The sequence below is a fragment of the Bemisia tabaci genome, chromosome 3 (genome assembly GCF_918797505.1).
Source record: "Bemisia tabaci chromosome 3, PGI_BMITA_v3".
Lineage (NCBI taxonomy): Eukaryota > Metazoa > Arthropoda > Insecta > Hemiptera > Aleyrodidae > Bemisia > Bemisia tabaci.
This window is the reverse complement of record NC_092795.1, coordinates 48,285,563-48,301,348: the sequence shown is the minus strand read 5'-3', so window position 1 is coordinate 48,301,348 and position 15,786 is coordinate 48,285,563. Positions and strand designations below refer to the sequence as shown.

Here is a 15,786-nt window from a genome sequence, read left to right as displayed (position 1 = left end):
TAATGTCATGGCTGCATCGCTGAGAACTCAGCTCTTTGATAACTGCGAGTCGATTGTTGAATCGATATCAGTGGCGTGGCGTTTTTCGATTTATCGATCGATCTGTCATTTAAATATGTGGAAAAAGATCTATATACAGGGTGTTCGCAGCGAACACCTTAATAATCGATTTTTTAACACAGTTTCATATGGGGAAATATCGACAATCGATTACTCGCGCCTCGCCACTGTTCGATATCGAATAACCGTCCGATCATCTTACCAATGCTTTTTATCGATCGTGGTAAGTCGACATAGCTTCAACAATCGAGCCTCTGTATCGAGTTACATTGGTTGTTTGATTATTTTAAAATCGTTTTAGTGGCGAGAACGTATTTGAATTTTTGCATCGTGATAAATAATTCTTGAGAGCATTCAGATTGCTGGTAATTGTTTTTTAATCAATGCCGTCATGAAAGGAACCCGTATGTTATCATATGCCGCTAAAAGTCTTTCATTTCCAAGTAGCTGTAAATTTTCTTCCAGCAAATTGAGATTTAAAAAATTAACTTCTGTTCACACCTGCAAGGCTTTTAAAACCGTGTGCGTGACAGGATTAGGTCACCCTCTTACATCGAATTACATTCGCGGCGAATTTTGCTTCGCGGGGGCAGTGAAGCGTTGTTAAATCGGAGCTGGCAACGATGAAATCGTTCATTAATCTGGGAGTCTTTCCGTGAACAGCTCTCGATAAAAATACTCCAATCGCGGCTTCAAGCGACCGCCTTACCCCGTTTTGAAGTTGTTTTCGTGGATATCTCGTCCGTTGACCAAGTCTGAAATCGCGCGACTGGCGAGCGGCGACTCGGAATCGGCGAGAAAGCACCTTGAGTGCAACCAGACGGCACTCGTCTTTTCTCGGACTGTCACCGTGTGAAGAGAGTATTAGTGGTGAATTAATTCGCGTGCACTTGGCGGTGCACGGCCTGCACGGTGCATTCACCTCCCAGCGGATTATGACCGGCGCTTCCGTTTTACGGTGTCTCCGTTTCTTTTCGCGCCCAGGAGCCGAGGAAAACTTGGACGCCGCGCCATTTCCATTCCATGCGGACTTACTGTGCTTGCATGCTCGTCAGAATTTACCTCTTAGGCCTTGTCTCCGTACGCCACACAGTGGGTCGAGTCAGTAGGAGCGGTCAGACAAAATTTGGAAACATTAAGAGCTTATAACTCCATCTGTTCAATAATTGAGGTTCCATAAGTGGTTTCACTTATTTTCTTGTGAAATGTTCTTCCCAAACACCACTTAAAATTTGGAATGTGACGAAATAAACATCAAAATTTGCAGTTCCAGTCAATAATTTCATGTCTGACATAGGTAATAATTGACTCAATCCACCGTGCGCCACGGGACGTTTCCATAAGGTTTGCCGCATGGAGCAGGGGTTGATGGAGTTCTCTGCTTTCCACAATTTCGTGCGAGCCGAAAATGTCATCTTTTCCTCCTCAACAATTGTTTTAAGGGGGGGGGGGGGGGGGTTATCAACATCAAAAAAATTTCCGATGCCCGTGAGTCAAAATTCGAATTTCACTCCGTAATATAGCAGTTTACCGGAGCTTCAGCAGGAATCCTTCCTATTTACATCTTAATTTCTCCGAAATACAGGCAAGCTGGAGGAGTTCTGCGAAAGTTCAGAACTTCTTGACGCTAATTGAAATCTGAAACTGGTTCGCGGCGTCGAAGTTGGGCGGGAGTTCGCCCGTGAAAACGGAGCCTGCGGTGAGAGCATGATTAGGTCCAGGTTAATTTTTGATCCGCCTCTCTTTACCATTAATAACGTGCAAAAGACGGAAATAAAGTCTGCCCATCGGGTTTTCGGCCTGGAACGGAAATTCGAGAAGTCGGCGTCGAAGCTGCGTGTTTGCGGTTTGAGTGGCGGAGTGGCGCGGCGGGTTTATCCGACCGCGCGGTTTATGGCTTATCTATCCGTGATAAACGGCTCGATTTTGATACGGCCTCAGTTGTAGGTCGAGTTGTGGCCCGTAGTTGCAACTTCTCTCCATTTCTTGTTTTTCAATAATTTTTTATTAGTTTTTTATGACTCGTCCTCTCGAGTACTCGAAGCTGGGTTGACCCGATGCCGCACAGTGGATCGAGTCCCTAGGAACACTGGTAAAAAAAAACCTCTTGGTTCAAGAGTGCAGTTTCTTGTCAACGGATTTAAGAGCCTGGACGATGCAAATGCTTTAACAATGCAAAATCCGCTTGAATCAATGCATAATCCGCTTGAAACAAGAGTTCAAGACTCTTAAATCCGGCGACAAGAAACTGCACTCTTAAGTCAATGCACCGCGGCATTGGTCCAAAAGATTTTTTTTACCAGTGAAAGATTGGAAACTGTCTGAGCTTATTACTCCGTATATACAAAATATTGAGGTTCTAAAGGTGGTTTCAATGGTTTCCGTGACATTTTCCTCTAAGCACCCCTTTAAAACATGTGACGAGATAAACAGCAAAATTTGCAGTTGTAGTCAAAAATTTTACGTCCGACCTCTCTGATCGACTCGATCCACTGTGTACCGCCTCTAGCATCGATTTCAATGCAAGTAAGGACCCACGGTGAGAGTTGCAAAACATGTATCTCGATTTGCTACGCTGCATATTTTACGTGGATGCTGAAGCTTGGGTTCCGAATCTGTCCGTTACTCTGACATTAAATTAAAGGAGCTTCAGGCTAGAAAATGTCTTCATTTCTCGTTTTGATTGAAATGAGGTTGTTGTGAAATTATTGTCAAGTTCATTTCTATGATCAGGGTTGACTTTATCATAAACACAACAATAGATTTACGCAAAATCTAGATCAATTGTTAGGAACTGAGTTCGTCAGTATAGAAATATTTTCACGTCCGATCGTTTAAGTTTTATGTGAAATAATGTTCATATTTTACTGAAGGAGTGACAGGGACGGCAAGCCTCAATAGAAACTATGAATAATGAGGATTCGTCAGTAGTTCGGAAAATTCAGAAAATTTCAAATCTCCTCGCAACTGTAACCACTCAAAGCCCTGATTTTTGATCTGCTTAATAATAATGCGGTCAGGTTTGAAGCCAAAAATTTTGGAAAGGTCATGGAAAAGTCAAGTGATTTTAGCGTTAGTTCCTCGTCGTAAACTTGGTATCTTGTCGCACCGTGCTTCTGGTTTTACCGAACTCTTTTTCCTCTATTTATTTAATAAACTTTCCCGTTTACATTGTATTTACTCTCGCGTAAGTTAAGCAAAAGCATCGAAGTTCATTTTGACGATAATAAGGATTCAAAATCTCCACGTAGGATAGAAAGCTCCGTCAAGTTTTTCCGGTACAATGACGTCGAATAAGTGGGGTGACCTGCTGAAGAGCCTCAAGAATCAAAGAGACTTTGCGTAGAAATCGTGAATTGGAGATTTCATCAAGCATACAAAGTGTTAAAGCCGCATGAACACTGGAGAAAGCTTATTTATGTCGGAAGAAGCAAATTTCGGGAAGAAGGCTTTCTTAAAACAAACATACTCCTCTCTCTTGACGCTGTCTGTCGGTAGTGTCTAATGTTCAAATATGAAGCTCCGTCACCTCCTATTCTTTCGTGCTAAGGAAAAACACCGTAAGAACGGGCGGGTGTTGCCAAATCTTCCGCCATAAAGCACTCATTTTTGAGAAAACTATGAATATTTATTCTTTGAAATGTTTAGATTTTGTGGATTGAATTGCAAATGAAATCCTCTGAAAAATTGGAATTAGAATTATTACCAAACTCTCAAATTCCTATTTCATCAAGGGAAATTTGGGAACGCCTAAAGGTTCATACGGCGTTCCTCCTTAGCACTGCAGTACTCTTACGTGTCGATACAAAGTGACTGCCGACTCAAGTCGAGAGCATTAAGTTCCCAGGTCCTCGCCAAAGCCCCAGAAACATCTTCTTGTCGTTTTCCGGTAGAAAACAGTCTAAGTTCATGTGGGCATGAGTCTCAGAGCGCGTAAGAATATATACAAACCGTGGCTCAATCTAAAAAGTTTCCTACTGCTGTTTTCCGTCGTACGGCAGTTTTCCTCATAACAACACGTGGAGACCGCGATAAACAAGTCCTACCCCCGGTTCGGCAACCGCGAGTGTCTGTGTTTGAACAGAGAAAATACTTGTCTCAAGAAGGATGAAGAATTGGGAGAGGTAGAAAGGTGAGTCAGTTTTATTTTAGAGAAGCAGGTTTGCACTCCTGCCTTCTATTTGATCGGCTCGGGTAATGTCTGAGGTAATCGGATGAATTATCGCGATAGGTGTTCTCGCCGACTTGTCTTCAAATTTTCGGGTATTTTCCATCGCAGGGTCGGGTTGTTATGCGAAATTATTAGAGATGTTTTTTTGTCAGTTTGTCAGAACGGGAAATATGGAATTGCCATGGGAAGTGGTGTATTCATCACAAGGGAGAATTAAGCATATTTTATTATATTTATGTATTCATTCACTTAAATTATTTTGATTTGGTGACTTAAAAATAGCGAAAGCGGTTTCTCAATTTTTTCCCATCACTGACCGTAAGGGCAGTCCACGGGACAACTTGTAGACACCATCGGAGATTAAAACTCCTTTTTATGTGAACTTGAATTGGTATTTTTTTCTTCCTCTTCGTTCTTTTTTACGACGATACGATGTAACAAAACTACATTTTTTGGAAATAAAATTTGAAAGTACATACAGAATTTGGATCGTAGAAGGTACGCATCACAATTTTCTTTCGTCGTTCGATGCAAACGTTTTCAAATGGAAAATAAGTCATAATTTTTTAAAGCACCGGCCCTCCTAATTAATTTTTGAAAATCCTCAACCGTTAAGTTTGTAAAAAAAATGCGAGAAATACCAAGGCATTCAGGAACCTGAAAAATCACGACTTATCAGGGATTTTTTTTGGCATGAGGGAAAACTGTAATAAACGTCGCGGATGTGATTGCAGCTCATTGTCAGTTTGCCTTCAGTTTTAAGTGTAGGCAACCCGAGCTCCCATGTGGCCGTAAAGTGGTATCACTCTCAGACGTCACGATTGCTCAAGGGAGACAACTGGTATAATTTACAGAGCGTGACGTGGAGCGGTGACTTTACTTCACTGTCAGTTCGCCTTCAGTTTTCAGTGTAGGCAGCCCGAGCTCCCTCGTGGTCGAATAGTGGTATCATTTTCAGATGTCACGATTTCTCACGAAAGAAAGCAGGACTACGTTTAACCAGGATGTTTGGCGTGGAGTAGTGACTTTACGGCGTATTTCCTATTTTTTTTTTGCGAGATATTTTCCCGCTTATCTCTCTGAAATCGCTCCGCGCAAAAATGTATTTTCCCACATTGCTTAATTATCATTATAAATTATCATCTGGGCACTATTCTTGTTAAGTATTGAAAATAGAACAACTCTTGATACCTTGATATCTATATGTTTTAAATTAATTCGTTTTTTTCTTTCATTTTCAGGTATGCAATAAATTTCTAAAACTCTGGGAACCCCGCCAGTGCTCCGCGTGAGTAAATTCTCATATTATATACATATTAGACGAAGTTTATTAGCTCCAAATTGAGTCAATTAATTGGACTGCATTTTGCAATTTGGAACCATAAATTCTGGCACTTCTGGAAAAACACTTATGTGCATAGGGTAACTAATGGTACATACGTTGTTTTTAACCCGGGCTAGAATTTATAGTTCCAAATTGCTAAATGTAGTCCAATTGTGAGTCGCGTCCCGGACAATGGTTGAATTTACGGCCGAATCGCGGCGGTAACAAATTCATCGACTGGATTAAAAAAATTAAAATATAGTTTCCTAAAAGGTTTTCAGAAATTGGACGTATTTCTACCAAACAGACCTATGTGGAGGTGAGAAATATGGGGTGTGCTCGTCAGTTCTCTGGCCGTAAGAGTGAATGAGAATAATAAAGCGCCAGTGACGTCAGCGGCAACGAAGGTGGCGAAGCGCGACGGGGAGTTCTCGCGCAAGACTCTTCAACTCATGAGCCCTGTTCACAACGCTCTCTTGCCATGCCCGCGGCTCATGAGTTCCGCATGCAGTTGGCACATAGGTCTCTTTGATAGAATGTAAAATCCCGCTTTTCCAATTCTTCAAAAGGAATCACGCCCACTTTTACATTGCTTCTTATGCAGATTTCTAGAGCACACCCCATATTTCTCACCAGCACATAGTTCTGTTTGATAGAAATACGTCCAATTATTGATCAGATGGAGGAGTTTAGAGGCCATGAGGGATATCGTCAATTTGTTGTTCGTAATTCTGTCAAAGATGCCGCTATTTTCTTCTTGCATTCTTCTTTTTAGTTTCTGTATCACTCAAGTTTGATCCTTTCCTCAATTTTCCTCTGCGGATTCCATCAGAATATCGCAAACCGCCAGAGGGGTGTACACACTTGTGAGGGAGTTGCGTATTCAGTAAATTACGGCCCAAATCAGAGGCGTGGCGTGCTTTGCGATGTATCGATTGATATGCCATTTAAACCTATGGAAAAAGATCGATAAATAGGGTGTTCGCAGCGAACACCTTGATAATCGATTCTTTAGCATAGATTTAAATGGCAGAACAATCGATAATCGCAATTCACGCCACGTCATTGGCCCAGTGACTGGCCCAAGTGAATGTCGCATATAGACAGACGAGAGAAATTGCGTGACGATGTCTAGCGATTTACGACCCAAAAAAACTCAATATCGTACGGCGGCGTATATGGCCTCTCTCGGGGAAAGAGTATTTTTATCCCGAAATAATTGAAAGCCGGAGAACATTCATTATTAATGTACTCAGGCAGATAATCTACCCTTATTTTCACGGAAATCCGAGCTTAGGCCCAACTTTGAAGCCCTTGTAATTGATTCAGCTGCGTGATGATTTTTGTACTCTGTGACGGTATCAGGGCCCCCAGGCATGAAATAAAAAGGCACGAAAAATCAAGCCGTTAGTGCGTTAAGCCTCGGCTCCACAGAGCGCAAGCGACGAGAAGTCGGCCGCGCAGTGATCGAGTCGAATGATCCTAAACCCGCCTTTTGCCATTAAAAAGGCGATTCGCGTCGCTAATTTCTATGGCAACGGACTGGTTAAATAGGGCAGAGAAGGCCTATGCTGGCCCATAGTAATTCAGCCTACTTTGATGCCCCTTTTCTCAGGATCTACTGGATATGTTTTCAAAAACTTTTTTTTCGTTAGATTCCATAGCGTCTCTAAATCAAGTTAACAAGAGGTTTTATTGAAATTCAAGGAAAAATAGAATGCCTTTTTGAATCTTTGGTTTTAATTTTCCAGAAAATTCTGACTTTGAAAACTCATAAAAATGATGGATATCAAAATTTTGGAAAAGGCCCGTGTAAAACTATAGAGAAAACTACCTGAAATCATTCAAACATTAAACTCGAAAAAAGACCTAGTAGATCTTGAGAAAAGGGGCATTCTATGTGAAAAAATGTGGTTTGCAGAAACTCAGACTTTTACAAAATAAGTAAAAAAAACACATAGAAACAAGTCGTTACAGTATCTAGACCTCCTCAGATTTAAAAGCCCCTCCCACCTTACGTACTTTTCAGAATTTAAAAAAAACATGGTTTCATTTTACCCATAAGATCGTGCAAAAGAGAAATTGCCAATAGTCCAAAAATCGAAAATTTTGATTTTTTTCTCTTTTCTACCCCCTTACTAAAACCACAGAATCTAGTACAAAACACCTTGCGCAGGCAACTTCGTGTTGCGCGCGTCCTCTGAAACCGTGGCTTCAGATGAGCCATGAGCGTGGCGCTACGTTGTTGAGCTGAATGCGTGCCTCATTAAAAACGTATCTCTTTAATGTAACAGTCGATTGCTGCGTAGTTATCCTTATCACTCCACATCGTCCACGCCTCTTTTTAGCCTTCAATAGGATCCCTGTCCGCGCGCCGAAAAATGACGTCTTTTCCTGCCCTTTCCTGCTTCAGCTTTCTCACAAAATTTCAACCCAGGCTTTTCAAGAATTAGAGTTCTTGTAGTTTTTGAAGATCTGAGTTCTCTGAGCGAGAAAAACTACAAGTAGACCTCTATAAATTCATTTCTTCGATTAGAGGTCGTTCAAATATTATCCTGACGTTATTAAAATTTAGACCAACTTTTTCTTTATTCCCTTTTTGCATTACGCACGACAGCCCCTCCCCCAAATTTTTCTGAAGACAACTGAGGAATTCTGAAAAAAACCCGTAGTTTTTCACTTCAAAATTAGGTAAAATGTTCTAATTTAACTGATTTTACGTAGTGTCTAATTTTAATTACAACAAGAGAAATTATCGGAATGGGGTAGGAAGTGAAGATATCAATATTCATGATTGAAGCAATCTGAGCCTTTTTTTTTTAAACCAAAAAGATATTTTATTAATATTTACAAGGAGGAACGAAGCGAGACAGTAACTTCGTCCAAAGGCCCATCGGTACAAACTAGAATAAAATCTGAGCCTTGTACGTAGAAGCAAAAGGAGAACTGTGACTGTCACAAAGTATTAACGAATGAAGGAAAAATGAAAGATAATGTATTTTAACACTTCATATGAACTCTATTAAATTAAAAATACAGTATAATGATAATAACGTAAGCTCTAGAAACTGGCTAGAATCCGTTGATGTAACAAACAGAGATGGAAGACTATGAATGGTAAGATAGAGGTATGGCCTATGGTCGAGGACAATGGCATGAAACACTCAGACAATCTAGTCCCGCTCCATCTGGGATCTCTTCGAGATCAGCAAGACTGGATTATGAACCATCTGTTATTTTAACACTCACAATTGCGTCTCTATTTTTAAATTTCAAACGGAATTTTCAAAAGTGTTCCCTTAAAAAGAAAGAAAGAAAGAAAGAGAGAAATATTTACGTGAACTTGGTTTGAATTGAATCGGCCCTAAGGAACCAGATTTCTTCATAATATTATGTGCGCTTGTTTTTTAGGAAGAACTGTTTTTTTAGACGAGTCCAGATCAGGATCAGGTTAGGACTCAATTCCTTTCTCAAAAACAAAAATTCACAAACTACAGAACCCCAAAATAGGTACATGAACCGATAAAAAAAAAAAAAAAAAAAAAAAAAAAAAAGAAAAAAAAAACTGAAAACGTGAGTAAACGAGGATGAAATATGAATATTCAAAAGTTACATTCTGAATAATAATTTGAAGACAGATGAATTAGTGAGTTATTAGTGATATCGCTCTGAGCTTTTAGCCTTTTCCGCCAAAGACCATCTTCAAAAAAAATAAATAAATAAATAAATAAATGTTAACTATATGTGAATCACTACGTACAAAAAGGGCACCTGTCCAAAAAACCAAATTGTTCAGGAGACACAAAAAACTGTTTATTTCGTGGTAGATATTTTTTGGAAAGTCGTTATGTTTGAAAAAACGACTTTCCGAAAAATATTTACCACGAAATAAACAGTTTTTTGTGTCTCCTGAACAATTTGGTTTTTTGGACATGTGCCCTTTTTGTATTTAGTGATTCAGGTACTCTCCGGTTTTGAGAATTTCTCGCTCGAAAATGAGTGAAAAACTAGTTCACAAAAGTTTGCCTTTCACAAAAACTATGTTTACCCCTTCAGAAATGCCACGTTAACTCTCGTCGTACAGATAGTTTGCTGTCGATCAAGATAGTGCTATGGTAAGTCAGTTAGAATGCAGAATTTCCAACTTACAGTAAAACGCAGTAAAACATAGCATGTTTCATGCAAGGGGTCTCATGAGGCTGTCGCAACTTCACTCATAATCATCGGCGCATAAAAGTTTCAACTTTTGCTTCTATTCAAAATACATCTTATCGTTACAAGCCTAACTATTTATATTTTAATTTTTTGTGGACTTTCGGTAAACTATGGATTTACTGCTCTTAGACTTGGCATTGCAGGATAGGTCTCTATGGGTCACCCGCTCACAATAACCCTATGGCTCGATTGATACATCCCCCGGATAGTGTTTGTTTAACTTGACGTTTAAAGAGTTACCGTTGAAGGCGCGGTTAGGACTGCTGTTAGGAGAGCTGGTGGCCCTCCCCCTTTTTCTAACCCTAGGTGAGTCCCTAACAGGACTCTTGACGTCATGCTGGTGGCTATTGCCCGTATTTAAATCACCGTCTCCGCCTGTACCCCAGTACTTTTCGCCATCACTGTCCGTCCAGTCTTGAACCATTTTTTGTTTATTTCTCATTTTGTCGGCTTTCTCATCCTTCTTTACCTTGGCATTAACAAGAGCACCATTCGCAGCAACAGCAGCAGCAGCAGCAACAACAGCCTGCCTCTCTGCTTCAAAATTCTCCCTCTTTCGACTTCTACTCTTCTGGCTCTCTCTGCCATTACTGCGTTTGCTCCTCTGGCTATTTGTACCACTACTGCTTTGGCTCCTCTGGCTACTGCTGCTATCATCGCTGTATTGTGTTATTAAACTGTAGCTTTTGATAGGTGCCTTGTCCTCGCCATCAGAGCTTCTGCTACTTTCTTGTCGGTTAGCTTCTGCGTTCTTGCGGTTTCGTTCAGGGTTTCTACCACTCATGTCGGAGTTCTTGCTGCCTCTATTGGGAGAATTCCGGCGTTGATGACCAGGTGATCTGCCAGCACCAACATCTGGCCCCCCTTCCTTGCGAAAGGCTGCATCCACCTCAAGTGACTTTTGAAGACAATATTTGAAAGGAAACTCTAACGGGGGATCAATGCGGTCCGCGTCATGCCAATAGACACCGCATATCCAGCTGAAAAATGTAAAACAACAAGATTTTCAAGTATTTTCTTGCAGCGATGCGAATTGTTCAAGTCAATAATTCAAACACAACACACTTCTAGCGTGCTTTTCCTCTGCATGTTGTTCTCGTGTTCTTGACTCCTTTTGTAATTCTGGGTTGTTTTCTATTGCGTTCTCTTTTCATCCCCTCGACCGTTTCGAAAACTTGCAGGAAAAATCGAAATCGATGGCAATATCGATGTACATTGTCGAGCAGTGCGTGTGTGCATTGTAATGTTTCATAATTACCAAGAACGTTTAATACTTTTAAGATAAACCAACCGAAATATTTGCTTAGAATTTTCTGTGAATGTGGAAATGAGAGAGGAAAATTCATAGAAAATTTTAAGAACTTTCTTGTATAAAAATAAAACTTGTGCGAAAATTTACAACGTCGCAATCGGAGTTACGCACTTTTTGATTTTAACCATCGAATTGAACCAGGTAAAAGCACAAGGTTTATTTCATCGAATTAAATAGTTAGTTAGTTAGTTAGTTAGAAATAGGGATAAATTAATATCTCCCATGATATATGATGTAATAAAAGAATTAAGATGAGCGTTCCAGTAATCTATGCTACGATCATAAATAAATCAATTAATGAAAATAGAAAACATTTAACTTACTTGTTCGCGCTTTAAAGAAAAATTGACAATATTCAAATGTTAGAAATTCACTAAACTTCAAGTAGCTGCAACTCTTCAATCGTTCTTCAAAGCGCGGGCAACTGTACATGACCGGTAAGACACGTTTTCTAGTCCCATGCACTCTAGCATAAACTATTGGAACACTCTCATCTCTTTGCATTTTCAAGTGTATTTCGGATTACTTGGAATAAAGTCAATACTGAGTCTTGAGTTGGAACATGTTTTCTGAAAATTGGAAAATCGTCTAGTTTGTAAACCTCGAAGAAAATTACAATTTTTACTTCTGTCGTCTGTTTTTTTTGCTACTGTCACGAGCCTTGAAAAAGAATCATCCTAGTTGAGAAAAAAGGTAGGAATGCAAGGTTGCTACACTCGGGAAAAGCTGAAAATGGCAGGGAACTTTAAAGGCAGAAAAAATGAGAAACACGTCAGGTAAACTATTTTTAAAGCACTCTCGTAGCCTTCTAGAATATGACTGGCGTTTTGAAAAGCAAATGTTGCGTGACGGCAAGTGGCCTTTCCAACAGCATTAGTTCGTTTGCGCTATTTCAAATTTTGTCTCTCTAACCATCCCTTTTATCCTCAAATGTCAAGGAAGACCACATGTCAGGTAGATCAGGGAAAAATAAAGGATTATACAATTTTCAAATACTTTTTCATGATCGTTGGAAGTTGGCACGAGCAACACTCAGCATATGCACTACACGAATCAGAGCACATGGGGCCCAAAAGGGCTGACGTCCCTCCACAAGGAAAATTCCAGGCAAAATTTCGCTGCCAATCTTCTCTTTCAAATTCTAGACCAATATCATTGAAAAAAAAGATTGGTAGAATTTTCCGGTCCTTCATGCTGTATTTCACATAGCGTCCATTCAGAGTCAATTCTGCCAGAAAAAAGGTAAACGTTACCATATACTGGCACAGGTCCTTCGGCAGGATTCCTCTTTCAGGTAGACTAAGCAAAAGCTTCCACCAGCGCCGTTATAACAATGGATAGTCTCTAAATGCGCCTTGAGGCGATGAAACCTACCGTCCGAAATCGCCGATTTTTCTGTACTTTCTTAATCCAGGCGCTTTAACTCGAACGAGAGTTGTAATTTTTAAAGTGATAAAAAACCATTTACCCTGTTTCCGGGTAATTTTGACACATCGGTGAAACAGCGCCGGCACACTGGGCCATCTCGTCACCGGGAAGTGTGGTCCATAAGTAAAGCGCCTCCTTGCAAGCTTCATCTCCGACCGATAACGCAGCGTACCATTCCCTTAGCTTCGATTGCGCTCTTCTGTACTTTCGGGGCTTTATTATTTTATGCCAACTTTGTGCCGTCTCCATTGTTCTGCTGAGGTGATTGAGCTCGTTGCATTTGTCGTTGTAGACGACCAAGTCCAACATTTTCCTTCGGTTTGCCACAAACTCAGGAGTGTTCTGAAAAACGGATACGTCCAACGTGCGGAAATGTTTGAAATGCGCAGACCTGTTGAATCGCGTCGTGCGAAAACAGCTAATGCCCATTTATCCAGCTTCAGACTAATCTACAGGGTTATTCAAAAGTCACGCACCACTGGCCATAACTTTAGTTATAATCATAATATCGATTTGCGGTTTAAGACGTTTTTCTTCATAATGAGGGGGAAACTTTTTTAGGTACTTTCCAGTTTTTGATCCCCTCAAGGGGAGGAAGGGCACGTGGCAACTCAAAAATTTCAAATGGCCACCCCTCTCATGGCCAGTGGTGCGTTACTTTTGAATAACCCTGTATCTTAAGCGTAGCGTTCATGGAAGTTGTATGCGGACTTGTTTTTGGATTAAAACAGTCTTAAAGCGAGTTTCTTCGTAACTTTTATGATTGCACGTTACCTCGAAAAGTAGTACAAACTCGAAAAAACTCTAAACCGGGAAAATTGAGGTTAGCAGTTTAGACACGACACGATTAAAACGTCAAATCTAGCAGTTTGTCAACCTTCGATTTAAAAACGTCGAAGACTTATCAAATTCTGCATGTTTTTATGGAGATTTTTCAGTGTTAGGAGACTTTGATAGAGTACCAACTTCTCTGAAATTTGACCGTGTAAAATTGTTTGCCAGTTTTTTACTGCTACCAAAATTTTGGATATTCTGCAGTCAATGAAGCATCAAACAATTTTCCGGTACAGGTTTATTCAGTGCACAAACTGATTGCGGAGGACGCACGGGTCGTCAGACAGTATGTTGGAATTTTTCGCCAACGTGCGTTAAAAATTCAGCATAAAGCTGAAAATCTCAATACAGCTCAACTGCAGCAATATTAATAATAGCATATCTCTTTGAGGGAAAACTGTGCTCATACGAGCTTCTTTCCCCTCTGTATTGAGATTTTCAGCTTTATGCTGAATTTTTAATGCATGTTGGCAAGAAATTCCAACATGGTGCTTTAAGAACAGGGAAAAGATAACAAGTTGATCGCACAGTATTTGTTAAGGATCGTTTATCTACATGTTTGAAACTCTCACTTGTTATAAATCTGGGAAAATCTCCAACCTGAGAAATTACGAACATAGTCAAGCTGTACTTACTGGATTGAAAGGAAGAACATCCGGAATAACAAGGAAGAGTATCTTACAAGATACTAGAAGCCTGAAAAGGCCTTTGCACATCACAAAATTGTAAGAGACAAAATTTCTGAAACAGCACAGTGCTCACTGTAAGAGTAAAACATTTTGGGTTGCGTCTCTGTGCCACTTGGAAGCGAACTGACGTAGTACGAGCGCACAGAAAAATGGGAGGGGAAACTTTTTCACCCGGAGCAAAAAATAAAAGTGTCGCGTACGCATTATCAGAACTTTCCCAGCTTTATATTATTCACTGCGTAAATTCCATGAACGGAAAAAGAGAAAGCTTCAAAATAGGAGGCTGAAAAGTAGAGAGCAAAATGGAGAAGAGTTGTTTACCAGAAAAATTCACGGGAAAAATGAATTGTGCCCAGTTCTGATTGGACCCTAATTTTTGGGGTACTGCATCGCCCTACTGCACCGGATGAAATGGCTGTATCTGATTAATGGAGGCTGAACTCTCAACCTCCATTGGAGTTGTGGCTGAATCGCTAGATGCACATTTTGGCTCCGACTTATATTAATTAAAAATTGAAAAACCATTTTTTGTAACCACTGCGCCTCTTTTTCGAGTTTCTACGGTTGGACTCGGAACGATGAAATAAAAAATTCACCGTCAGCAAATAATATTGATTTAAACTATTTTAGCTCGTCAGAGCAAGAATGAAAAGTAATGAGGGAGGAGGAGAAGACAAAGAAATTTTTAGACAAAATACCGATTATATTAAGGTTTTAAGCATAATTTGATTGCGGCTTATCACTAAATCAATTTTAGGCGGGAAACTTTTCAATATTTTTTTTTGGATTTTTCTATAAAATTACTACTGACTGTCTGCAAAAATCTCTTCCCAAAAAAAGTATCCACTCTCCGGGTTTGAAAATTTCTTGCTCAAAAACGAGTAAAAAACAGTTTACGAAAAGTTGCCTTTCATAAAAACCATGCTCTCCCTTTCAGAAATACGAGGTCAACGCTCTTTGCACAGAAAGTTTACTGTTTACCAAGATACTACCGTGCTAAGTCAGTTTGGATGCAGGATTTCCACTCAACACAATTCGAGGGCTAACGAGCAATACCGCTTACTGACAATTTTGGCAAAAATGAGTTAGCGACTTGACCGCATTCTACAGTAAAAAATACGCAAGCTGATGATTTTAATTGTTTTCCAATTCTGTAGGGAAGCGCTGCAATTTCGCTGGAATCAGAGACAAAAGACCCTCCACTAGTATCTTGGCCATTGCGGAAGCTTTTACTTTCGGGACTTCAGCATTCTACTGTAGACTTACCTACATGGTTGATGTTCAACAACGTGTTGGCAGTTTCGTTTTGCAAACAAGCCGAAAATGGCCGACGTTTGGAAAACTTGTTTGGCTCATGACGTCATCCGAAGCTCATCATCGACCATATAGGTAAGTCAACAGCCGAAACTAGGGTGATGGCTGTTGCTCCCTAGTAATTATTGTCCATAAGGAATTGTTGAAACCCCGAAAGTAAAAGCTTCCACCTATCGCTAGGAGGCCAGTCTCTTGTCTCTGGCTGTAATATATGAAAATATTGCAAATCTAACCATAAAATTACAAAAATGGCAAACTTGTCTCTTCGTTCTGGAAAATCGTCTGTTCGCAATTAGGCGCTAGTGTTCATTAGCCATCGAAATGCAGGTTGCTGAATACGAAGTCTTATGAGATGGGGCGGCCGCAACTCATCCACAATTAACGGCGTAAATGTCGGAACATTTTGGCTTTTATGTGAAGTGTATTTTATTGTTTGAAA

At 40.2% G+C, this 15,786-nt stretch overlaps 2 protein-coding genes across 3 annotated transcripts in view; one reads left to right on the top strand and one right to left on the bottom strand.

Annotated features, from left to right (window-relative positions):
- LOC109030564 (insulin receptor) overlaps positions 1-15,786 on the top strand; it is a 380,809-nt gene that overhangs the window by 96,517 nt on the left and 268,506 nt on the right. The gene's annotated exons all lie outside the window — the stretch shown is intronic.
- Positions 9,420-14,120, bottom strand: LOC109030566 (uncharacterized). 2 transcript variants are annotated; one of them, XM_019041591.2, is made up of 3 exons: positions 13,980-14,120; positions 12,551-12,852; positions 9,420-10,750 (listed from the first exon to the last, which is right to left on the bottom strand). In XM_019041591.2, the coding sequence occupies exons 1-3, from the start codon at positions 14,058-14,060 to the stop codon at positions 9,949-9,951; spliced, it is 1,185 nt and encodes a 394-aa protein (XP_018897136.2). In that variant the 5' UTR covers positions 14,061-14,120; the 3' UTR covers positions 9,420-9,948. The 2 variants fall into 2 exon arrangements, with proteins under 2 accessions (XP_018897136.2, XP_072154586.1); XM_072298485.1 differs by lacking the exon at positions 13,980-14,120 and having other exon boundaries at positions 12,551-12,956.

What these genes read in the sequence shown, in the direction of transcription:
- LOC109030566 (XM_072298485.1), bottom strand. Translation starts at nt 12,939, where the DNA reads ATGGGCATTAGCTGTTTTCGCACGACGCGATTCAACAGGTCTGCGCAT. An exon ending in CAAAATTACCCGGAAACAGG is followed by an intron (nt 10,751 to 12,550) that starts GTAAATGGTTTT and finishes TACATTTTTCAG; the next exon opens with CTGGATATGCGGTGTCTATT.